Raw genomic sequence first — 25426 nt, 5'->3', positions numbered from 1 at the left:
CAGGTGTTCTTAATGTTTGTACACTCAGTGTATATAATTGCATCACTGAACGTTAATGTTAGGTTGTTAATGATGGATTGCATCATGGAACAGAGGACAAAGACCAGTCATCACTGGCTAGAATCCTCCAACACTCCTCTCCAAACAAGCAATTTCTTTGTTAGAATTCATAAGCATGAGTAGGAATCAACACTTCAAAGGGAAACAAATTGAACAAACAAACAGACAGGATGAATATGGAAAATAACAGGCTGGCAATCTGTCTCTGTGTAGGGTTTTTAATTGGTGTGTTGTAATTAGTCCAGTTAAAGCTGTGTTGTTGGTCATGCTGCTCTAGCAGACTAATGGGCTGAGTATGGAGCTAAGTGGGTGCATGTCCACGGCTGTGCCAGCCAGCCAGCCAGTGGTTTATGAGCCACTCTCATTCACTTGTTCCTTAACACTCTCCCTGCTTGATTATGGATGTGTAGCCTTGGTGTGTGTGTGAGTGTGTACGTACATGTGACACAAACCCGGGGGGGGGGGGTATTGCATATGTGTTTATGAAAGGAAAAAAAGCATTTCCAATGCCTTTTGGGGGAGGCATGTTGACCCAAAGCATGATGTAATTCAATAATCCTGTCACTATAATTTTCCCACTTCTTTTAATGGGCAGGAGTTTAATCCAGGTTCTGTAGTAGGGCCCCATAATTTTCTCTGGGCGAGGAGTTTTTCCTGCTCCATCCATTTTACTGATATATATCACTGTTTATAAATATTTATGCACATAACAGCTAATAAAGTCAGGTCTGACTAGGAACTGGACGGCTTTCCAGTTTTAATTTTGAAGATATTATATATTGTTGGTGGAGACGCCAAAAAGCTGTATCCACCCTTTTAATAATAATAACAGCTTGTTTTCTCATGTAAAATGAAAATGACAAACAGACCTTCACCCCTATAAGTATGCATATACATACACAAACATACCCTCATATGTCCATGTCTGCTCCGTACCCTGATGCTGTGAAGTGGGTGGATGGATGGGCCGGGGCATTCTATACAAACAGAGGGAGTTGTGAGGAGACACCTGTAGCTCTCAAGCCTCTTTCTCCTCGGCTCCTGGTACAGTATCAGTGTCCTTTTGATGTACGATTTGTTATTGGTTTTGGGGCCCGGGGCAGCAACGTTTCAAATGTGTTAAGTGGATCGGCTGTCAGAAAGTTCCACAGCCATTCTTTTTGAGTGATTCTTTTAGTATTATTTGTTTTTACTTTGAGATTAGCCCCCCCTTTCCCCACACTGCCCCCCTTCCCCCAGTGCACCTCTTCTATCACAGTGAAAGGACACACACACCCCATCCTCCACACCCGCAGTATCAGGGCCACATGTGAATGTGACAGACAGGAGTACACACATGTGAGTATTTACAGTCTACATTTGTCAAAGCGCACATTTATCATGTGGCCCACTGGTGTCAGTGCTGCGTTCCCATGTCTCTCTCCCTCTGCTGGTACTCAGTGCGACACCCAGCACCTGCACACCTGATACACACACGCACACACACACACACACACACACACACACACACACACACACACACACACACACACACATTTTGCCTTACATTGATAAATGCACCCCTCACCACAGAAATCACTCTGAGAACTCACAATCTATCCAGTCTGGTACAGGAGAACTCGATGGGCCTAACTTTTCTACAGTCATTTTGTTGTTTGGTCTTAAGATTGTAAGGGGAAGAATTTGAAAGGTTTGCTCCATCCAACTTGCGTCCCTAGCCATTCTCTACATATGGCAGGGATAAGCCTTAAAGAGAGAGAAGTGTTGTGCCTACAGGGCTGAAGTGATTTTTATTTGGAACCACTTAATAAGATGTGTATTTTTTATATTTTTTATTTAACCTTTATTTAACTAGTCACTTAAGAACAAATTCTTATTTACAATGACAGCCTACCCCGGCCAAACACGGACGATGCTGGGCCAATTGTGCGCCGCCCTTTGGGACTCCCAATCACAGCTGAATGTGATACAGCCTGGATTCGAACCAGGGTGCACTGAGATGCTGCGCCTTAGACCGCTGTGCCACTCGGGAGCCCTGAAATTGCTTATTTTGGCAAGAAGGGTAAATAACCTCTTGTGCCTTTTAACCAATCATAAAGTGCACAGAACTGTATTAGAGTGCCTGTAAATTACACCAGTCCAAGACCAGCTTTTTACATTGGCTGCCATTCTTTACTAAACCCTCATAACAACGTATAGCTGGTTAGCTGCCAATAGCTAGCTGAATGCCATTACTCAGTCATTCTGGGAAAGGTTAATGCACTGTTCTGTACTGGTCTTGAGGTGTATAGAGTAGTATTACTTAGCTGTGAACAGATCTAATAACTGGGCCTGCACTTACCGTGTAAAAACCAAAAAGAGAATGAGGTGGGAAAGGAAGAGAGATGTGAAAATCTTATTGTGTTAAAATGTCAACACTTTTCTGTTTTTTTTCTGTTCTGGAGGAGCAGCTGCGGAGGCCTAAGCCCCGTCTCAGTGGTTTACCCCCTCCGGAGGGGGGAGCATGACAGAGTCCAAATGCCAACTCTGCCCCAACCCTCCTAAAAAGAGAGAGACCCATTAGTAAGGCTAATACACATACACACACACTCTAGCCCTCCCAAACCAGAGTCTCATTAGTGAGGCGAATTCACCCCAACCCCGTCAGAAAGTCTGCTTGTCCTTGGGCCGCTGAGTGAGATGACACAGGATGAAGTCATTCCATTTATGTTGGCACAGAGACCGGGCTGATGCCATGCCTGCCGAGAGTTCTTGGACATGTCTCACGATGGTGAGAGGGACAGGAACCAAGAGGTTTGTGTCGCAGTACGTTGGACCCACGTCCAGCATTGCCATTGTAAAGCCTGTGTTGAAAACCCCACTGAAATAAGTCAGGTGGTGACGTTGAAGAATGCATGTCGGTGAGAGTTGGGAGAGGTTCCTGTTCATGTCTCCTCTCCTAAAGCAACTTTTTTTACATGATTATTTTTGGATAATGTGTGTACCTTATTATCCATAATTCCATTCATTTTGTGCTCTCCCAGTATTTCTGAATGACAGTATTATGTCAGTGGTGTGTGATCTCACACCTAGACTGTTTTGCCACAGAAAATGTAGCGTCGTGATTTTTCCTCTCTCTGTCCGGCACTGTGTGACATACCAACCGTTGAATCAGAGGGTCCCAGAGAAATTTGACATCCCCGTCCCAAAAGGTAGCCATCGGAGGCTGGATTTTGACAGACATCCCCCCACCCCCCTTCCTTCCCATCAGAGGCCGGAGAGGAGAGGAGCTGCCCTGTCCTGTGTTTGTAGAGCAGGGGCTAGGGGGAAGTTTGACTCTGGAAAGCTTTGGCTGTGTTTGGGCAATTCATCAAAGGCTCAGCCGACCTGATGAACAAACGCTAAATTTGGGCTCCTCAAAGAGTCTCTTTCCATTACCCCCACAGGCCAACACCAGCCTCCTCCTTTTCCTTCCCCGTCGGCTCGGCTGGACTGCCCTGTCTGTCTCAGCCCTTCGTTAGCATCTCAGCAAGCCCAAGGTCAAACAACTACTCTTTCCTTCCACTGTCACTCTCCTCTAGTGTCTGTAATGCCAGCCTCAGTTTGTTAGTGCTCTGAGAGCCCCCTTCTCGGAGAGGCTAGACAGGGATTGAAACTGTCATTGACCAGAGGAGGAACTATACCACAGTGTCTCTTCTGGCACGGAACGTGTTTTTATGGATCAAAAATGTGCTTAGGTGGTGGGCGTGGCAATGAGCGTTTGCATTTTAAGCCAATTTTCTGCGATATTATAATAGATTTTTTTTACATTTTTTTTTATTTGATTGAATATCTGAAACATACAATGTACTTGCAGTATATATGACACCATACCAGTCATCCAACAGACTCCCATTCAGAGCAACACACAAAATCATCCAGGGTCAATGCCCTGCTCAAGGGCACGTTGACAGATCTCCCACCAGGCCGAAAAACGTGAACCCGAATCCCCCAAGATCCCCCCACAGTTCCCCAATACCTGTCCATCAATCATTCGAGACCCCTCCCACAGTCCCCTCACAAGAAGAACAATTTAAATTAAAAATACAATTAATTCCATTCCCCACCCCCAAGAACCCCCCAATGCACCAACAACCAAGAGAATGAACTAAAGAGAAAAAATATAAAGACAGAAGAAAACAGCAAACAGCAAGGCAAAAAAAGAAAGAAAAATTATAAATTTCAAACAAAGGACATCAAGGACAACTAACATCATTACAGCAATGCCAACTGTATATGTTTGTGTGCATGTCTGGCACTATTACATGTATGTGTGTGTGTTCTTGTATGCGTTTATTTGACTGAGAGTGTGTGTATATGCATGTGTACAAACACCTGCACGGCATCAGCCTCAGGCAAACCGGCATTAGCGGTAAAAACACTGCCCCTCAGTGTCATTCAAACGTACTATTTATTACGTTTTATTTTGACTTTATTTTTGACTTTTATCTTTGACCATCATTCTATCTCTCACACAGCAACTCCACTCCCACTTGTCTCCAATTCCACATCCCAACCCTCAGCCCATCCCATCTATCTCTGCTGGCCACCCTCTTTGGATTTCAACGCAACATATATCTTTCAACTATGCTGTGATGGTTAACGTACAATTTCAATCTATCTAATCGAGTAGAATCCACAGATTGTGAGTTGAAGATAAATACTTTTACTAAGATTATTAGTATATTGGTAATTGACTGACCCGGTCTCTCCAGATCTCCTAACAGTACTATTTATAGGGTCAATTTTAGATCAATGCTATGCATTTTCAGCCATTCCTGAGACCAGAAACAGGCTACCTGAGGGCAATACCAAAATAAATTGTCTATTGATTCTGTATCCTCACAACAAAATTTGCAGAGCTTCAATGATTTTATGCCCCAAATATTCAACGTTTTGTTGGTGGCAAGAATTCTATATAATAATTTTAGCTGAAAAGCACGAAGTCTTGCATTGTTTTATATATCATCTCATACACCCTGTACCATGGAATCGGTACATCAAAAATCTCTTCCCAACTATTTTGCAATCTGTATGGCACAGTTGTCAACATCCTGGTCCTCAAATTAAATTGGTATACTTTCCTATTTATGCTATTTTTTTCCTCCGCCAGTTTGAATCCTTTATATTGGGCAGACAGACCAGTTCCCTACCTCCTCCCACTGCCACCTGCCTCCTCCATTTTTGGGGTAATTCTGTAATCAATTAGTTGTACTCTTGGATTCAGCAGACCTTCCCGTACAATTCTGATAACATAACTCTACCATTCCAATTTACAATATAATTTAAGAACAAAATACCCTTTTCAAACATATTTCCCATAAATACAGGTATTTTATCAAGCAGCACATTTGAGTTCAGCCATAATATTTGCTGTAATATTTGTTCTATCTTTTCAGGGGAAAATTGTAGCCAGCTCTGCAATGCTTGTTTGAAAAAGAGAGACACTTTGAAAAAAGTATAATTTTCAATGAGACATTGCAATCTGCACAATGGATGAGCTTTTCTTAGTAATCTACTTGGGAACCATTTATGGTTCAAGTAAAACTTTTGAATAAGTGAAGCTTTTAGAGAGAGGTTTAGTGCTTTTATATTTAATAATCTCAACCCACCTAATTCATTTTCATTATACAGATAGGCACGCTTTATTTTGTCTGCTTTAGCGTCCCAGATAAATCCAAATATTTTTTGCTCATATGATTTGAAAAACGAATCATCAGGAGTGGGCAGCGCCATAAGTAAGTGAGTAAACTGAGATATGACTAAGGAGTTAATCGGGGCAATTTTTCCATAAATAGACAGGTATTTACCTCTACATGGTTGCAGGATCTTGTCTATTTTTACAAGTTTTCTATTGAAATTCATTGTGGAGAGCTTATTTATATATTTTGTGATATGAATACCAAGTATGTCTACTTCACCATCAGCCCATTTTATAGGTAAACTGCAGGGTAATGTAAAAGTTTTTTAAAGATCCAATACACTTATCATAATTAGGTTTTAGTCCAGAGAGTACGGAAAAGTTATCAAGATCTTCAATGAGATATTGCAGGGATCTATCTTGCGGACTTAATATAAAATTCTGCCATAGAGCTGAGATTTTTACATTTTTAATTTAAAGCTAGTTTCCTGGAATTCTATGCATTTTTGCCAAGGATAATGCTGTTTTGCTCAAACATAATATCAAAATGGATACTGCTAAATTGATTGTTTTGGGAGTTTTCAATTCTCCCTGACTGTCTAGCTGAATATTATTATAATCAGTTTTTTTACCCAACGCTTAGGTGGCCCGCCCAAGAATTACAATGGCAGAAAAATCCCTGCACTTGAGGAGAAGAGGAAGAAAAGGGATAGAGGTGGAGAGAGAGAGAGAGAGAGAGAGAAAGCCGAGGGTGCACTGCCGCTCTATGTGAAAGGAGGACAAAGGTCCAGTCCAAAGCCCTGACACCATGTGAAATCCTTTGTAAAAACAACTGTAATTAGAGGGCAGAGCCTGCTTTTGTGCCAAAGGGCTTTGTGAGGGTGGTACTGGTGGGGTGGGAGGTTACTTCCCAGTCCAAGGCTGGAGCAAGGCTGAAGAACAACCCTCTGTTAATTGGGTTCTAAGAATCCTTTCCCCTTGTCTTCTGAAACATACACATCTAGTTTTCTCTTTTTTTGTGTGTGTGTTCTGGGATTGTCAAAGATATGGCCTAGCAATTCATTGTGACCAAAAATAAGTGTGTTCTTGATCATCCCGATAATAGGCCTATTCCATCCTTAGAGGACTTGAAAGGAAAGGACAAACCATTTATCAGCAAATGACAAAAATGTCACTCTTCTCAGTCTGTCAAAGTGAGTATAGAACAGGTGCTTGTGATCTCATTTACACCTCCAAGCTGCCCATCCACACCTATAAGAGGAATGTAGATTAGCATTACGGCCATCCAGCTACACCACCCCGGTATCTCTTTAATTTCAAGGTTTCTCCAGCCTATTTTCATGTTTATCTTCTCTTCTGGGACATGAAGCAGGTCACATGGCTACAGCATGTAGCTGGTTGTGGTTGCACTTTCTCCTGCTACTCCAGCAACTCCTTGCACTTGTTCTTTGGTCCCTTGAATCTCCAGCTAGACAATGAGGATAATTCAGCACAAAGGCTATTCTTCTAACTGTCTGTGGTCATAGGGAGAGGTGAAGATTCAGTTAGTGTGTATAAAGTCTAGTATACTTTAATAAACGTACAGATTTAGGCCCAACATAGAGTGTTCTCTTTAGGCCTTGTCTAACTTTGGCAGTAAGTCCTGGCCATCCTTGCGGACTTGGGGAGTGTTAAACGGGTGGGAGATGGTGTTAAACGGGTGGGAGATGTCCGTCCTCACTCTGGGGGTGTCAGAGCTATTTGGTTTCCCTGGGTTTCCGAAACTTAGACTCACAGAAGCCACACAGCAATGTCAGCAATGCTGCAAGATGAGAGTGATACTACCCCCCCCCCCCCCCCCTCCATTACCACATGCAGGGGTAACTGCAATGCACAATGGGGTTGTAACATCATCTGACGGATGGTTCCTGCCTGATTTCAGCTTTCACGATTGCCTATTAGGTCACCGTAAATGTGCTTCCAAATCAAAAGCGAGTTGGATCATGTTTAATTTATAGCAGGAAACCTTTGTGCACTGCATGTTTTTTTCCTCTCAGCTGTTTGAAGTTTTATGTCCTTGGAATGTGCAAGAGGGAGCGGCTTTGGCTCTTTACTTTGGGCATTTGTGCTGCATTTTGTTTAAGCGTAGGCCTAAATGTATTCTGCATCTGTGCAAACCTGAACGTGCATCTTTTGTAAGGGATCCTTCAGTTGTCCTACAGTATTTTACTAGTACTAGTCACCCTAGTACTTTCAATATTGCTTCGACCCTTGCATTTAGGAAGTACAAGCTCCAATAGAGCAGGCTTTTGCAAAACCTTATCACATTTCCATTGGTGCTCCAAATTATAACAGGGAACATGAAAGAGAAAACCCGTTCCTACAACTGTCTTACTCCAGGTCCATTCCTGGAAGTGTTTAGAAATGTCTCTCTCCTTCTTTTTTTTCTCTTTCATTTTTTTGCGGAGCCCGTCAGTTTGAACTGTGGGTGATCAGTGCTGGGACCAGTATGCTTTGATTACAGCTTCATCCCGTTGCTGTGCCCTTTGATGTGGTTTCCCTGCTGTCCAGGGCCGCAGTGGCCACCAGCCAGCCTCTTGTTATTTCAAAGGGGGCATCCTCACTGGACTCGGATGGCCTGGGCTGACCAGGCAGATGACCACCGCAGGCATGGCTGGATACTGATACACCAGGCTTTAGTGTGATAATCCTAGCCACTCATGAGGTTTAATGGGGCTATAGGCTCTGCACTTCAACCATAAAGCTGTTTATTCACACTGAGCTAACTAGCCCCGTAATGCAGTGGTTCCTAAAATGTTTCACTCGGCCCCCCCCTTCCAGCATTGGCGAACCCCCCCCCCCCGCGCACAGCACTGTTCATGACACAAACTGTTCACACCTCTTGTTGATGGAGAGAATTTAGCAGGTTTAAAGCTTATTTTCTGTAACTCTACACATTTTTTCAAGGGGTGCAAAGAACATTTAGCAGTTTTAAAGCAAATTTTCATGCAATTTTATACATTTTCCCATGTCTAATGTATATTCATGTGATATTTGAGTGACTAAAAAATTACAACAATATCTATGGGCAAAAAAATAAATAAATGAAAAAACGTTACCTGACATGGGCTCGTTGACCTGGACATTTCTGACAGGTTATAAACAGCTCTCTAAGATATCCAATGACTGACATGACAAGAGGAAACTGATAATGCACTACCCAATTTCAAAATGACACCTTGTGCATTCTACTATTACAACGTTCAAGAGTAAGTTTAAAGCCGGACTGAGGTCCCCCTGCGCCCCACAGTTTGGGAACCACTGCTGTAATGTACACTCTACTGTATATGAATAGGTAATAATCATGTTTGGTCACACGCACAGGCTTTGTCGTTAAGTGAGACTTTATTGGTTCTATGTTATGTAGTTTATTCAAATGGCTTGTTATTATTTTCTTTGTGTATACAGTAGCCTACATAATGTAGTGTAGGCCTACTGTATTTTTGCTTTGCAAGTAGGCCTACATTAGGCTATATTGTTTTTGTTGGCTAGTAATCACTTAAACAGGGTGAGTGTTTATCGAAAGATTTGTGTTGGATGTTCTGCTAGGTTAACATTAGTATTGCTCATTGAAACTACAGATGTACATAACAAACCACAATGTAGGCCTATACAGCAGTTAGGACTCAATGAAAGTTGACCTGAAAGGTTGCTGCTGGTAAACGATGGTAAACACAACTGTTCTAAACAAAGAAATCCTAGGTACTTTCCTTGGAGCCAGCACCCTACTGCAGTGCATATTATGGTGTGCTATATGAACTGTGTCCTGATACTGGCGGACAGATGAAATTAAAGCCAGGTATAGCCTCTCCCTTTCCATGATTCCATGTGAGGAAGAACCCCCCCCCCCCCCCCCCCCCCCCCCCCCCGCTGAGCAGAATGCTCTGAGTACAGAAAGTGTCCAAAGATTTTCCAACAGTCCGGAAGACGAGCCCTTTCCGTTTTTCATCTTTTCAATGTGGGAAATATTGTGATATTGCATGGTGGTGTAATGGAGACATGCAACATGGGCACAAAATGTTCTTGAAATAGTCCAAAGGATATGGTAAACATTTTATTGTGTGGCGGAGGCCCAACTGTTGGTTGGGTATGGTTTTATCAGAAAGTCCACAGTGTGTTTTGAATCAAACCACAGTTATTTCAAGGGAATGGGCAGGGCAGAGAGGTCTGACCTAAAGGGAGGTCTGAGCTAAAGGGGAGTATATTTTAGGGAGTTATTACATTATAGAACCCAGCCAAAGGACGGAACACAGCTGGACTGTAATCTTTAATGTGGTGTAGGCCATGACGTGGGTGGGGTCATAATGAAGTGGTTTGAGGTAAAACAAAAAGGTGTCTTGATACCAAAACCGTGATTATTTCATAACTTAACTTGACAGCTGATTTTTTTGGTCAGTTTCATTTGTAAACTTGGTGTTAGGTCATTATTCTCTCTTACACATCCCTCTGGCTGGAAATCCGCGTTATAATGCGCTTGACATTTAAAATAATAATTTCCAATTGAGCCGACATACAGTATGCAGCGTTTATCTTGAATGCAGATAGGCGACAAAGCGCGATCGGATTGAATCCTGGCCTTAGAAACCTCTCAATAATAGTCGGTGATTGTCTGAATAACATCCTAAAATAAGCAGGTCAGAAGATTTTCATTTTCCTGTTGTGATTATGAAATAAATCAGACTCATAATACATTGTTTCTAGTCTAGTTTGTTTGGCTGTTTACTAGCTAGTAGCCTCGTCGAAAAACTACGTGATTTTGAAGGTATGGCAACGCGAGACACATGCCGCGTTCAAACTAACTGAGAACTCGGAAATGAGAACTGGGAAATCTCCGACTTCCTACTTCAGTGCATTTGAAATAACTGGGAACTCGGAAAAAAAGGAGCTGAGACTGAGAAAAATCGATTATAACGGTAATCAAACTCGGAGTTTCAACTCGGGCAACTTTCTAGAGCTCCGACTTTCCGACCTGAAGATCATTGACGTCATGATTTGACCTCATATTTTTCCGAGTCCCCAGTTGTTTTGAACGCGGCATAACTTGCTTGTGGGGGTAATACTACTACTGATGATGATGATGAGGATGATGACCTCCGTTCCTCCAGCTGCTGTGTGCTGCAGAGGCCTTGATTGGGTTAAAAGTCGACAAGCATCATCATGAACATCCTATCAGTGGGCTAGTGCGCAGTCCCACACCCAGACCACCGCCTGCGTTTACGGAGACAGGGTGCATGTATGTGTCATTCCGGCAGAACGCTTCTCAGTGAGAAACGACCTTCTTTCGCCGCGACGTGTTCCTCTCTTTCTGAGTGTTTTGTTAAACTAGTGGTGGATACTGTAAACGTAATCCGTTTTCGGTTAATACATTCAATTTAGGCGAGTGCGAACGTTTCGTTCGCAAGCATCCAGAGCTTGAACACTTCGATAAGGTACCGTATCAAAAATCCATTAAATGTCTGCTGTGCATTGATCCTCTGAAAAATACTGCTTTAAAACCCATAATCTTAATGGTTTATAAATGTATATTTGTGTCTGTTGTTCCAACTGTTTTGGCTACTAAAGTGGGAGTTTAGGATACGATGTAGATAGCGGATTCCTTCTCCGCTGTTACAAGGTACTGGAACGAAATAATGAAAAGTGATGTTTCGCTGAATGGGATGCACCGGTCTTTTGCTGAACGCTGGTGTAGCTTCCTATCGGAATGTTTTTAACCTCATCATGTAATCTACATAACTTTAGTTGATCAACATTATATTTGGTAGGCTAATATGGACATACTTCGACAAAACAGAGAAACTTCTTCAGTTTGACAGCAGCTTAGTTAGAACGTTAGTGGTCATTCAGCCTACCTTTAAAGTTGAAACAAAACTACATTTTACTCAAATGATTTAATATGGTTTCATATCTCATAGTGAAGCAACATTATAGTTTATTTTCTTATTTAATCATAATGCTCTCTCTGGAGCAATGCATTGTAATACATTATGGCTAAAGTATAAAATAGAAAAAATAAATATGCTGCTTGTCTTCATTTCAGCTTCACATTGATTGGTCAAGGCATGATGACGGTATGACACCAAACCAGCTTATTTACCTATTTAACTTGATACAATGCAGTAGCCTTGAGCGAGAACGCCATATAGGTATGTAAAACCCAGCTGTGGAACTGGGCCAAAGTTTCAGGCTTGTCATAAGTTTCTCAGACACTATTAGAATATGAATGTCAAAGTCCTCATAGTCCTCTCGGGCATGTACTCGTAGTTTCCAGGATAAATTCTGTTATTAGGCGGAAGTTATTAACTGTCTTGACTGAGTCCTCTTATTAATGATTGTCCTATTAGCTTTAAATACAGGAATGAGGTACTTTGCCTCCTGCTGCGTACCTCGTAGTTGCACAGATTCACCCCAAATTAATCACAAACTCAACATGAATGCAGAAAAATGCATCCGTTATTCTAAATCTTTGCAGTTTCCACAAACCTCATTGTGTCGGTCGTAAGCATAGTGTGACCGTCAATTCTTAAAACCAAAATGTGTAACATACCAGTGTTTGCAGATACACACAAAAAATAGATATATAAATAGTTTATTAAATAAGTAATTGTTAAGGACTTGTCCTCAGTGTTCTTTTTTAGGACAGTCATTCCACACTGTAATCTGTCCGTTGTTTCCTGAGGGCCACAGACCCCTGTTTGTGTCAGACTACAGACTGGCCTAGATGTCTCACCTGGATTTCAGCGCTCAGTATTGGAGCCCACACAGCCATCTAAATTCCTGTGGCCGTGGAGCAATGTTGAAGGAAGATGTGTACAGGTAGAGGGATGCAACTGATTTTTTAGCCAAGCATAGTCATGTTTTTCATATCACAGTTCATATCACAAAGATCCAGACTACTCTCTTAAGTCTCTTTTTCATACTTAATCATTTCATTGCCACCTTTCAGCTTTTCTATCATTTTTGGTAACTTGTGATTTTTGGTCAACTAGAAACGTAACCTTCATTTCCACTGCACTGCCTGCTATTCGGAGCCCTTCAGACAGAGTGAGGTTGAAGTTCTCCTTCCCCCCCCCATTCCCACAGCTCTGACCTGACTGGGCTGTCAGTCTCATGTTACCCCCTACCTTATTCATGTTGAGGCATCGCAGAACACAGTCATTCACATTCACTGCATCATGGCTGTTTCCCTGCATGGAGAAAAGGTTTTCCTAGAAGGCTATATTGTATATCTTAATGGGTGTCGGTTGAACACAAACACATCAAGCTTTGTTTGGCGTCAATATATTTGATGTAGCCTACGATTGTGTGTGTGTACTGTGTTCATATGCGATCACATGGAGCCAAGCCAAACTTGGAGGAATGGGACCGTAGTGAGTTTGAGGGAACGTAATTTGCAAGAAGCTGTGTCATGTGTAAAGTTTGTCTTGACAGATGTGAATATTTTTAAATGCAAAATCTCTACAAGGTTCAGTAAAGAAAGTAGCCTTTAAAAAAGTTGCATATTTTATCAAATAGGAAAATAAAGAAGAATAGAAGCCACATTCAGTAGATTTGTTTTCTAAGGCAATATTTATGCGTTATGATATGGTAGTAATAATGTGTTGTGATGTACAGGGGGATTTTCTGCACTGCTTTACATTTCCATCTAGTGCAGTTCCATATCTATCTCTCGGTCCTAGGCGTGATGTGGATGAAGTAGACCGTACTGTGTGGGAACTAGTGAGAAGTAGTTTTTTTTTCTCCCCACCTCAGCCATTAGTTATTGTAGGGAGATGAGGTTCTCTCAGGACTCCCAGTCACATTAGACTGAGAGAGATTTATTTATCTGGGTTCACGTCAAATCTGTTTCAGCGGGGGTTGGTGTTTTGCAACCTTCCAACTTAACAACCAACCACAACCGTGCATTACCTGTGAAAGGCAATTCACTACTTTTTTTAAGTGTGTCAAGCCATATCATGGCAAAAACATATTTTTTATTTTATCTTACTCCAAAATGTCCCAACTGAAGTCATTTTATATTACACATAGCCTGAAAGTATTAATTTTAAGAGAGTGATAGAGTCATAGGGTCTGAAATGCTAGCAACATGAACACTTGAAGACCTCTGTTTAATCTTATTCTGTTGGAAATATTTTATACTTTTCATAATGTAGAAATAGCCTATCTCATACTCCATGAACAGAGGCTGCCAATTCATACCCTATCGTATCGTATTCATACATTATACATCATACTATTTAGACAAAAATGGCAGTGAGGAAGGTAGAGAAATATGGTAAAGTAACTGACTAATATTTCACATTTAGCTTTAATTCAGAAAATCAATGAGGATTGATCACTAATTAACTTTGTGTAGCTTGTATCTGTTCCCAGTCTCCTGGCCTAGAAAGAACAAGTTAATGATCTGTTTTCCTGACTGGTCATTGCATTCTGTTTTGATCTGAGTTTTGAGTGTGAACCCTTGCACTGTTTACTGTCTCATTCTCTCCCCTTCGCCCACGCTACTCCCTGGCTCCAGGCCTCCTTTCCTCTCGTTGCCCCATTCAGCTCAGCTCACCAGCTCTGTGTGAATAGAGTCAATGTTCATCTGAATGTCAACATGACTAGCTACAGTTAAGAGCTAACTATTGGCCTGTCTGCTTTACCTCCCCTTTTCCGTTTATGTTCTGCAGAGGAGTGGCAAACCCTGCGCCAGGCCAGCAGGAGGAGGACGATGGCCCTGAGTGACGCCAATGGTGACCTCCTGCTCCTCAGCAATGGCAGCCTGTCACCCAGCGTCACAGAGGCCAGTGCGAGCCTCAGCAGCACGGAAAGAAGGGACGTCAGCGTTGTATCCACACCCAGAACACAGCGGAGGCAGAGGCACCAACCAAGGCCAACACCACCGCACAAGGAGCTGCAGCAGAGATCCAGAGTGAGTCAGAATGGAAGCATCATCAAGCAGAATGGTTCCCTAAGGGCCCCTTCCTCTTCCTCCACCTCATCACACCTCACAGACTCTCAAAGGTTGTCCAAGCTCCTGCCCTCCACAACCTCCTTCCCCTCTACTCCTCTGCTGTCTCCACCTCCCCCGTGCTGCCACCGCTGCCCATTCCATCCCCCCCTGTGCTGCCACGGCAACCAGCAGGAGTGCCACATCTTCCAGACCCATGCCCCTGCCCTGCCCCTTCACCCGGGCTCCTGCTGCCTGCAGGCCTCTCCTCCATCCCTTTGTTTACACCACTGCTGGCAGGAGCACATCCAGAACCAGCCCAATGTGGCTGGCCTCAGGTACGTGTGTGATGACTGTGTGTTTCTGTGTGTACGCCGGTTCGTGCTTCTCTCTGCAACGGGGTGGCCTTAGGCATATCTCTATTACCCTGCCTCTCCAACAGAAGCCCTTTCATTGCGTTTCCTTGCCAAATGGCTGCTGACTGAATGCTTACTAACATATCACAGTATTTAGGGATAATGTTAGGGGTGCTATGTAGTACCATTATGCACATGGCTGTTTAAGAATCTGTACATGCATGTAACTGTAGCCTTGCCTTTTCCCCCAGTTATGCCTCAGAGGAATGTTTTTTGAGTCTGTTTATGTAGGGTAGGTTTTAAGTTCTGATGTGATATCAGTGTGATATCTGAAACATTTTCGACATTTGACATGGTTAAGTAGTACTTTTGCATTACACCATGTCAGTCATGTAACTGCTTGCATGCTACAGAATTGGACCCTGTATTGAGAAATCATAGTTAGAACTGCCCTTTTCTCCTAACACATATCTAAATTCAGCTCTATAATCCCTCTGCCTGCCTGTTGACCCATTCCTGATTGTTCTGCTGTGTGGAGGTCAAGGTGATTTCCTAGGGAGATAACCTGTGGTCCCAGGGGTGCCAACCCAGCAGATGCAGGGAGGAGGAGGGGTCAGCCAGCCAGGCACCCAGGTAGCACAATACCAGCCCCAGAGCCACCCCTTCTGCACCCCCAACCCCAATAAAAGAGAGCTTTGAGAGCCCCAGGGGCTGCAGGGCCGCTGTCCCTCCTCAGGCCCCAGCCTGTCCCGTCAATCCACAGGGACTGTCCCCCTGGCCTCTCCCAAGCCTCCCCTCGCTCATCAGCATTGAGGCTCTTCTAGGACAGGTGCTGATGGTTTCATGGTCTGGCTGTCCTCTTTCCCAGGCAAACACAATGCAGACAGTACCAACACACAGCTCAGCCAGACGAGATAATCTCTACAAGTATGTCTGGCCGGGGACAGAGGTTTCCTCTGTGTGGCTTCTCCCTGATGTCATAACTCAAATCATTTTGCGTAACTGCCATTTCCTGCAATCTAGAACACAAAAATAGCCATTAGGGTGTGGTGTCTGGCCTTAAATTATAACAAATAAAGTTAAAAAAAATATACATATACACATATACTGTTCAAAAGTTTGGGGTCACTTAGAAATGTCCTTGTTTTTGAAAGAGAAGCACATTTTATGTCCATTAAAATAACATCAAATTAATCAGAAATGCAGTGCAGACATTAATGTTGTAAATGACTATTGTAGCTGGAAACAGCAGATTTTTTAAAATTGAATATCTACATAGGTGTACAGAGGCCCATTATCAGCAACCATTACTCCTGTGTTCCAATGGCATGTTGTGTTAGCTAATCCAAATGTATCATTTTAAAAGGCTAGTTCATCATTAGAAAACCCTTTTGCAATTATGTTAGCACAGCTGAAAACTGTTGTTCTGATTAAAATAGTAATAAAACTGGCCTTTAGACTAGTTGAGTATCTGGAGCATTAGCATTTGTGGGTTCGATTACAGACTCAAAATGGTCAGAAACAAAGAACTTTCTTCTGGAACTTGTCAGTCTATTCTTGTTCTGAGAAATTAATGCTATTCCATGCGAGAAAATGCCAAAAAAATTGAAGATCTCGTACAACGCTGTGTACTACTCCCTTCACAAAACAGCTCAAACTTGCTCTAACCAGAATAGAAAGAGGAGTGGGAGGCCCCGGTGCACAACTGAGTAAGAGGACAAGTACATTAGAGTGTCTAGTCTGAGAAACAGACGCCTCACAAGTCCTCAACTGGCAGCTTCATTAAATAGTACCCACAAAACACCAGTCTCAACGTCAACAGTGAAGAGGCGACTCCGGGATGTTGAGTTCCTCTGTCCAGTGTCTTGTGTTCTTTTGCCCATCTTAATCTTTTCTTTGTATTGGCCAGTCTGAGAAATATATTTTTCTTTGCAACTTTGCCTAGAAGGTCAGCATCCCGGAGTCGCCTCTTCACTTTTGATGTTGAAACTGGTGTTTGGCGTGCATTCGAAAAGTATTCAGACCCCTTGACTTTTATCAGATTTTGTTGCATTACAGCCTAAATCTAAAATGCATTAAATTGTTTCCCCCCCTCATCAATCTACACACAATACACCATAATGACAAAGCGAAAACAGGTTTTTCGAATTTTTAGCAAATATATAAAAAATACAAAACTGAAATATCACATTTACATAAGTTTCAGACCCTTTCATCAGAACTTTGTTGAAGCACCTCTGGCAGTGATTACAGCCTCGAGTCTTCTTGGGTGTAAAACTACAAGCTTGCTAGACCTATATTTGGTGAGTTTCTCCCATTCTTCTCTTCAGATCCTCTCAAGCTCTGTCAGGTTGGATGGGGAGCGTCGCTGCAAGGTATTTTCAGGTCTCTCCAGAGATGTTCGATCGGGTTCAAGTCCAGGCTCTGGCTGGTCTACTCAAGGACATTCAGAGATTTGAACCGAAGCTACTCCTGCGTTGTCTTGGCTGTGTGCTTAGGGTCATTGTCCTGATGGAAGGTAAACCTTCGCCTCAGTCTGTCCTGAGCACTTTGGAGCCTGACTAGTCTCCCAGTCCCTGCCGCTGAAAACATCCCCACCGCATGATGCTGCCACCACCATGCTTCACCGTAGCGATGGTGCCAGGTTTCCTCCAGACGTGACGCTTGGCATTCAGGGCAAAGAGTTAATTCTTGGTTTCATCAGACCAGAGAATCTTGTGTCTCATGGTCTGAGAGCCTTTAGGTGCTTTTTGGCAAACTCCAAGTGGGCTGTCATGTGCCTGATTGGTGGAGTGCTGCAGAGATGGTTGTCCTTCTGGAAGATTCTCCCATCTCCACAGAGGAACTCTGAAGCTCTGTCAGAGTGACCATCCGGTTCTTGGTTACCTCCCTGACCAGGCTCTTCTTCCCCGATTGCTCTGTTTGGCCGTGCAGCTAGCTCTAGGAATAGTCTTCCATTTAAGAATTATAAAGGCCACTGTGTTCTTGGGGACAGACAATGCTGCAGAAATGTTTTGGTACCCTTCCCCAGATCTGAGCCTTGACACAATTTTGGCTCGGAGCTCTATGGACAATTCCTTTGTCCTCATGGCTTGGTTTTTGCTCTGACATGAACTGTCAACTGTGGTATGGGACCTTATATAGACAGGTGTGTGCCTTTCCAAATCATGTCCAGGTGGACAGGTGGACTCTAATCAAGTTGTAAAAACATCTCAAGGATGATCAATGGAAACAGGATGCACCTGAGCTCAATTTCGAGTCTCGTAGCAAATTAGAATTTGGTTTGGTCCCCCCAAAAAGTTACATATTGCAGCTTTAATTTTACGTAGTGGCCAGTCCACAAGGTGGTGCAGCACCGCTCTTACATTCTTTGGGAGAGAACTCTGCCACGTTTGTTGTCAAACATTTTTTTAAGCGAGACGCATTTAGCAAGTCGTTTTCCCCGCCTTCCTGCAAACCACAGACTGAAATATATTTTACACTGGAGCCATTTAATGCTTTCCTTAATCATTTACTTACTTTGTGTATTTTGTTATTTATCTCCAACTCCACAGCATACAAAATAAAAGTAAATATTGCAGTTACTCATGTCAGCTCCTCTTTATGGTAGCAAGTAGTTATGGAGAGGTTCATTTGTGTAAAACCATATTTTTGCTTACATCTTTTCGCATGGAAATTTCCTACCGAATTGAGTTAGATCCCTGTAACTTCATTAGAGAAATGTCTTCTGTGGCTGTGAGAGATTAGGTATATACTCGTATCAGGTGCCGGTGTGCGCACAGCAAACTCCATCCACGCACATTAGGAGTTGGGTGGGCAAGGTGTGGCAAAGGATATCATTGCAGCCATTTGGATGCATTCGCTGGCATCTGTGGCTTTCTTAAAAAAAATGATATATTCTGTGTCTGAATAAAGAGCTGATGTTCCTCAGCCGCTGTATTTAGTAAATAGGTCCCTCTTGTTCTGTGATGACAGGTTTGAATTACAGGCCGACGTTGAGTTGCTCTCAGTTCCAATCCCCTGTACAGTAGTATTGTGTCTCCAGAGAGATTGGAGATGGAAAGATAAGAGGGAAGGATAAGCCTGGCTGTCTGGTACACAGTCTCCGAGTCCCTGACTGGCCCCAGACGTTCAGGGCTTTGGGCCTCTCCTTTTACCCTCGTGTTGGAGCACAGTGCGCCACAGAATCCCTCCTCGCATGGAGGGAGAGGCTTTTTAATGCCTCGGTAATTTGAGGGTACGCAGTCAGACAAGATCGTGTCAAATATCAATTTGATCTCAAAGGCTGTGATCCGTGAGATTAGGCAGGGGATTACATGTATGATTACAGCACTTGGCTGTTACGCCCTGCTTTATAGAGGCCCCTTCCTCCTCCCCCTCCCGATAAGGTTGCACTGGAGTTTCTTCCTCAGGCATTTCAGGCCTTTGTGTGTTTGTCCAAGAACTATACATTTAGGAACTACAGTATATAACTCCTCTTGAGAATACATGGAAAGTATTAATCCACCCATTGTAAGATTATAGTCTCTCTTTCTGTGTGTATGTGTTTTACTCTGAGAAGTAAATGGATTTATCCTTGAATGTCATGACCAAAATCCACTATTAAGGAGAAGGCCAGCTCAGCAGATCTGTTGAGTAGATGAAGGATCTCTCTGTCTGGGTCTGGGAAATGCATTAAGATTGGCAGTGTCTGAATGGTAAGATTATCCTTCATGGTGACTTTGTTTTTTTATGATTTGAGGATCATGGGGAAACAGTCAGAGCTGGTTTCTTCCAAGCCTGTAATTGTCTTGATAGAACACTCTCAAGGAACCTTTCAGCTCCTGCTGGTCTCCCAGAGAGAGAGTGAGAGAGCTGCGTCCACCTGTGCTGCCGAGACTGGCTTGACCTTCCAAGGCTGAACAACCCCCAAAGAGCCCGCTGACACTGAACTATTCAGGGTCATGTCATGTTTGTAACCTCTTCCTTCACACTCCACTCACCCGGGGAGGGGTTTTGCCCGTGCGTTGCTTCCTGCTACAGTACATTCATGTTATTGTAGCGGCCACAAGTTTGGATTGGTTTCATACTTTCTCAGATAGCCGGCATATTTTTAGTTTGATTTTGTACCAAGTACCATTTTTTTGGTTTCCATGGTGTGCAGAAAGACATATAAAACATGACACCTCATCCAGCTGGAATGTTTCATCATATTGGATGAATTAAAACATTTCTATCAGTTGAATATGTGATTATGACTAGGGGCCATATATGGAAACATGCAGAAAAGCCTTGATATGAATGCATAGACCCTCTTTTAAAAAAATCATGCCTCAGATAACTTTCACCCAGTGCGAGATCATTTTTGGAGACATTAACTAATATGCCAAGCTGTCTGACAGCTGCAAGTCCTGACCAGCCAGGCGGCCTGAAATTGATCTTTGTGCTATGGATTTCAGGGTGTCAGTTTGACAAGGCTTTGCACATTATAAAGAATAACAACTGTTTGCTATGCCTGCTGCGGTCTGAGGGAGCCTGGAGTCCTGGACCTGATGTGAACCCCTGTGAAGTAGCGGCAGGGCTCTTCACGCTACCGTTTTATCCATTTGGCCCATTAACCACTGTACAGGACATCCATCACGCCCAGCCTCAGCCTTGACTTATGAAGAAGCACCCTGGTGTCTCTGGGGAGATCAGGGGAAAGGAGAGATGAGCACTGCCTTCCCCAGAAAGATGAGGGAAGGAGGGAGGGAACCACCCAGTTTGCTTCCAGAGCCTTCCATTGGCTTCTTAGAACAGGTCTGCATCTATGTGGAGTGAGTTAAGCCCACAGATAGGTCAACACTACCCTGTTTCTGCCCTCAGGGTTGCTATGTTGTACATAGTGTTTTTACCTCATGCATACAGTGGGGCAAAAAAGTATTTAGTCAGCCACCAATTGTGCAAGTTCTCCTACTTAAAAAGATGAGAGAGGCCTGTAATTTTCATCATAGGTACACTTCAACTATGACAGACAAAATGAGGGAAAAAAATCCAGAAAATCACATTGTAGGATTTGTAATGAATTTATTTGCAAATTATGGTGGAAAATAAGTATTTGGTCACCTACAAACAAGCAAGATTTCTGGCTCTCACAGACCTGTAACTTCTTCTTTAAGAGGCTCCTCTGTCCTCCACTCGTTACCTGTATTAATGGCACCTGTTTGAACTTGTTATCAGTTTAAAAGATACCTGTCCACAACCTCAAACAGTCACACTCCAAACTCCACTATGGCCAAGACCAAAGAGCTGTGAAAGGACACCAGAAACAAAATTGTAGACCTGCACCAGGCTGGGAAGAATGAATCTGCAATAGGTAAGCAGCTTGGTTTGAAGAAATCAACTGTGGGAGCAATTATTAGGAAATGGAAGACATACAAGACCACTGATAATCTCCCTCGGGTGAAAATTATCACAAGAATCCCAGAACCACACGTGGGGACCTAGTGAATGACCTGCAGAGAGCTGGGACCAAAGTAACAAAGCCTACCATCAGTAGCACACTACGCCGCCAGGGACTCAAATCCTGCAGTGCCAGACGTGTCCCCCTGCTTAAGCCAGTACATGTCCAGGCCCGTCTGAAGTTTGCTAGAGAGCATTTGGATGATCCAGAAGAAGATTGGGAGAATGTCATATGGTCAGATGAAACCAAAATATAACTTTTTGGTAAAAACTCAACTCGTCGTGTTTGGAGGACAAAGAATGCTGAGTTGCATCCAAAGAACACCATACCTACTGTGAAGCATGGGGGTGGAAACATCATGCTTTGGGGCTGTTTTTCTGCAAAGGGGCCAGGACGACTGATCCGTGTAAAGGAAAGAATGAATGGGGCCATGCATCGTGAGATTTTGAGTGAAAACCTCCTTCCATCAGCAAGGGCATTGAAGATGAAACGTGGCTGGGTCTTTCAGCATGACAATGATCCCAAACACACTGCCCGGGCAACGAAGGAGTGGCTTCGTAAGAAGTATTTCAAGGTCCTGGAGTGGGCTAGCCAGTCTCCAGATCTCAACCCCATAGAAAATCTTTGGAGGGAGTTGAAAGTCCGTGTTGCCCAGCAACAGCCCCAAAACATCACTGCTCTAGAGGAGATCTGCATGGAGGAATGGGCCAAAATACCAGCAACAGTGTGTGAAAACCTTGTGAAGACTTACAGAAAACGTTTGACCTCTGTCATTGCCAAGAAAGGGTATATAACAAAGTATTGAGGTAAACTTTTGTTATTGTTGTTAAATACTTATTTTCCACCATAATTTGCAAATAAATTCATTAAAAATTCTACAATGTGATTTTCTGGATTTTTTTTCTTCTCATTTTGTCTGTAATAGTTGAAGTGTACCTATGATGAAAATTACATTTTTAAGTGGGATAACTTGCACAATTGGTGGCTGACTAAATACTTTTTTGCCCCACTGTACCTTTACCCAGGATCAACCGAATTGGGCCAAAAAGCTTTCTCCCCCCCCGGTACAATTTATCACCTGCCTTAACACTGAGACACTTCTGCCTGTTGTAAAACTTGAGAAATGGGACCCTCCTGGCCTCTTACTTCGGCAGTTAATTTGCTGGTGAAGGTGACAATCTGGTGACAATCTTAGAAGCTTGTAAGCCGCTTTTGTTGGTTTTAGACGTTTTCACCTAAATAAACCCAACTTAATGCTCTCATCCATGGGTGAGAGGGATTCGGGGGGGTGGGAAGGATTCGGGGGTGTGGGAAGGATTCGGGGGGGTGGGAGGGATTCAGGGGGGTGAGAGTGATTCGTGGGGGTGGGAAGGATTCGGGGGGGTGGGAGGGATTCGGGGGGGGGGGGGGGGGGAGGGATCCCGTACATGCACGTACGAAAAATAACAGGAGGGGTGAGCTCCCAGTGCCCCTGCTCCAGACTGTGCTCCAGTCCATGCTCTATACTATATGGCCCCTGAGCATGGCGCAAAGCAAAGCCCATAAAGGTACCCACCCAAGCCATACTATCCTATAAACCAGGATCAAAGCTGCATCTGAACAGCACTCTGTCATAACTTCAAATTTGGTTGCTCTTTTTTCTTTCTTCTTCTGGTAGAGAGAGCAGTTAGTGAGGCTTCGTTACTGGTCCTCCCACGGCTGACTCGGCTCCCTGGGGGATTAGGCCTAATGGAAGATTTGATAACTTTTGTAATGCTTTATAAATAGTTACTAGCATGTAATATGATCCCGTATAATGCCCTTTTAACAGCCTGTCCAAATGGTATTTAAGTTGAAGGCACAATCCCTCAATCATGTATGTGCAGAATTGCATTGTATATTTAGTTTATAATGGACCTTCATCTATGGTTCCAATAGTGACTCCCCTATATTTGTTCTCATAGTTTTTCAAAACAGTCTTGAGAATACACTGTATTATTCTTCCTGGATTCAATTAATATTCAAACATTTAACATAATAATGCATGCAGCTTGGTGTACTAACGTCATTCTGATATACTGTAGGTGTGAAGGTTCTTATGAATCACTAGTTTTTTTCTCTTAGTTTCTTCAGCCTCTGCGCACTTGGTGAACATAGCTAATGGTTGGAATTTTCCATCTCGGCCACCACCCCCATCCTCACACTCACTCTCTCAGCTCAGGGAGGACAGGTCAGACTTCATTACTGGCCTTAACTGACGCTCAGCCCCAACAGCCGCTGGCCCTGGTCTGCAACTCACCAGACGGCTGTGTCACCAGACACTTCCAAGATGTCACAGCGCCGTCTCGCCAAACCCTCTTTGTCAAGAGTTGCGGTTAGAGCTGGAGAGCCTTCAGACACTGTGGCCTTAGATGGCCCGGAGAGAGCAGAGAACATGGATAGAATAGTATAAAGAGGAGGTGGGAGTGATGAACATGTATCTCTTTACACAAAAGATACCCTGATATCTCTGTGAGATCAGTCCCAGGACAACAAACTGGCGTGCTGGATCAAAGAGACCCAGGCAGGAGCTAGAGGCACTGCTGTGCTTGAAACTGGATATTGTAGGTAAACAAAGAGGATTATGTGGTGCTTGGGATTTTTACATGAGTTTACCTTTCTGTCTAGACATGTATGCACCAGATCACGTATCAAGTCTTAATGGAGGGCGTATCTTGAAATTGGGCCAAATTATGAGTAAATAAGAATTTGCTTAGTTAAATAAAGGTTATATAAAAAAATATATAGAAAAACGAGGGGGAGGTTTACTCTCAAAATGGCCACCACTACAGGCAGGGAACTCTAGCCTGGTTACCATTCTGTTTAACTGCTCTAGCCAGCATGACAACTGCAACAGAGTGTCAACTAGGGGTGGGCAGCTCATGTCAATCATGCGAAACTCCCAGATCTCCTTATCAAACAGCTTCCAGGCCTTAATACGTTGTTGGACATCTTCATAAAGGCACTGGGAGAGGACTTGATGGGTCAGCACAGCTGCTTGCCGTTGGTTCCACTCCTTGACTTTGTGCAGTAGAGGAATCTCGGTCATGCAAGAAGCAAATGGTAACACAGCCTCCCGTCTTGCAGAAGCCCGGTCCTCAAGGTCTGAATGCGGATGTTGGATGTGATGGGTTGGGGCTGGTTGGGCTGGCAGCTGAAAGCCATTGGTTCCAATGCTGGAGGTCTTGTGCAGCCGCTTGTACCGAATGTGTTCAGCAATAGAGACTCTGACCTGTTGTCCTGCTACAGGAATAGGCCAACATACAACACACTCATCTAGTACTGCCTCCTGTTGGATCTGTGTCAAGACTGACATGAAGTCCATCATCATGACTATGAAATTAAAGGTGTTGGTATTGGTGGTATATTGTAGGAATTATTGCTTAAACCGGTTAAACTTGCTCATCGTGGATCTAGTCTATTGAGCAAATAACTTATGAACACCATAAGCCACCACATTAATAATTCATGACATGGACATACTTATTGCCATAATGACTTATCGGTATCGGTAATTCGCCCTGCTCGGCCTAGTTGACAATGTCTGTTGGTTAGCTCAGTGCAGTGTTGGTGAAAGCATGTGCAATACCCATACATTCTTTGGGGTTGGTCCTGAAGCCCCTGGACTCATGGGGGATAAGCTGGTTGCTATAAAGGGAGCGAGGCCACAGGATGATAAAGACATCTCTTGGACAGCTTGTAACTATTGGCTACAGTGTTGAAATCTGGCCTGTATGTCTGGAATTTGTACACTCCCATATTTCAATCCCAAGAATGTGGAGATGGCAGCTGTGACCTCCAGACCCGATGCACTGGCTGATGTGGCTGTTCCGTTTCCCTTCTACAAACACACAAACAAACTGCGCATAGACTTATTATACAGCAATAACCTCTTATTCAGACTCACATTTTCTCATACACGCTTGCATCCAGAGGCCTTGTTC

At 43.4% G+C, this 25426-nt stretch overlaps 1 protein-coding gene across 5 annotated transcripts in view; it reads left to right on the top strand.

The window, feature by feature from the left end:
- Window positions 1-25426, top strand: part of LOC139407179 (protein dispatched homolog 1-like) — a 64190-nt gene that overhangs the window by 25281 nt on the left and 13483 nt on the right. Inside the window, exons 1-3 of one of the 5 annotated variants that reach the window (XM_071150712.1) lie at window positions 11173-11187; window positions 12394-12571; window positions 14428-15025. In XM_071150712.1, the coding sequence (XP_071006813.1) occupies window positions 12562-12571; window positions 14428-15025 (608 nt within the window). In that variant the 5' untranslated portion in view covers window positions 11173-11187; window positions 12394-12561. Of the gene's footprint in view, window positions 1-10952; window positions 11188-11215; window positions 12572-14427; window positions 15026-25426 lie in introns of those variants that run through there. The other 4 variants (XM_071150713.1, XM_071150715.1, XM_071150711.1 and 1 more) reach the window with 4 other exon arrangements.

This window comes from Oncorhynchus clarkii, chromosome 4, assembly GCF_045791955.1.
Source record: "Oncorhynchus clarkii lewisi isolate Uvic-CL-2024 chromosome 4, UVic_Ocla_1.0, whole genome shotgun sequence".
Classification (NCBI taxonomy): Eukaryota; Metazoa; Chordata; class Actinopteri; order Salmoniformes; family Salmonidae; genus Oncorhynchus; species Oncorhynchus clarkii.
The sequence above is the reverse complement of the archived record's forward strand: the minus strand, read 5'-3'. Positions and strand labels throughout refer to the sequence as shown.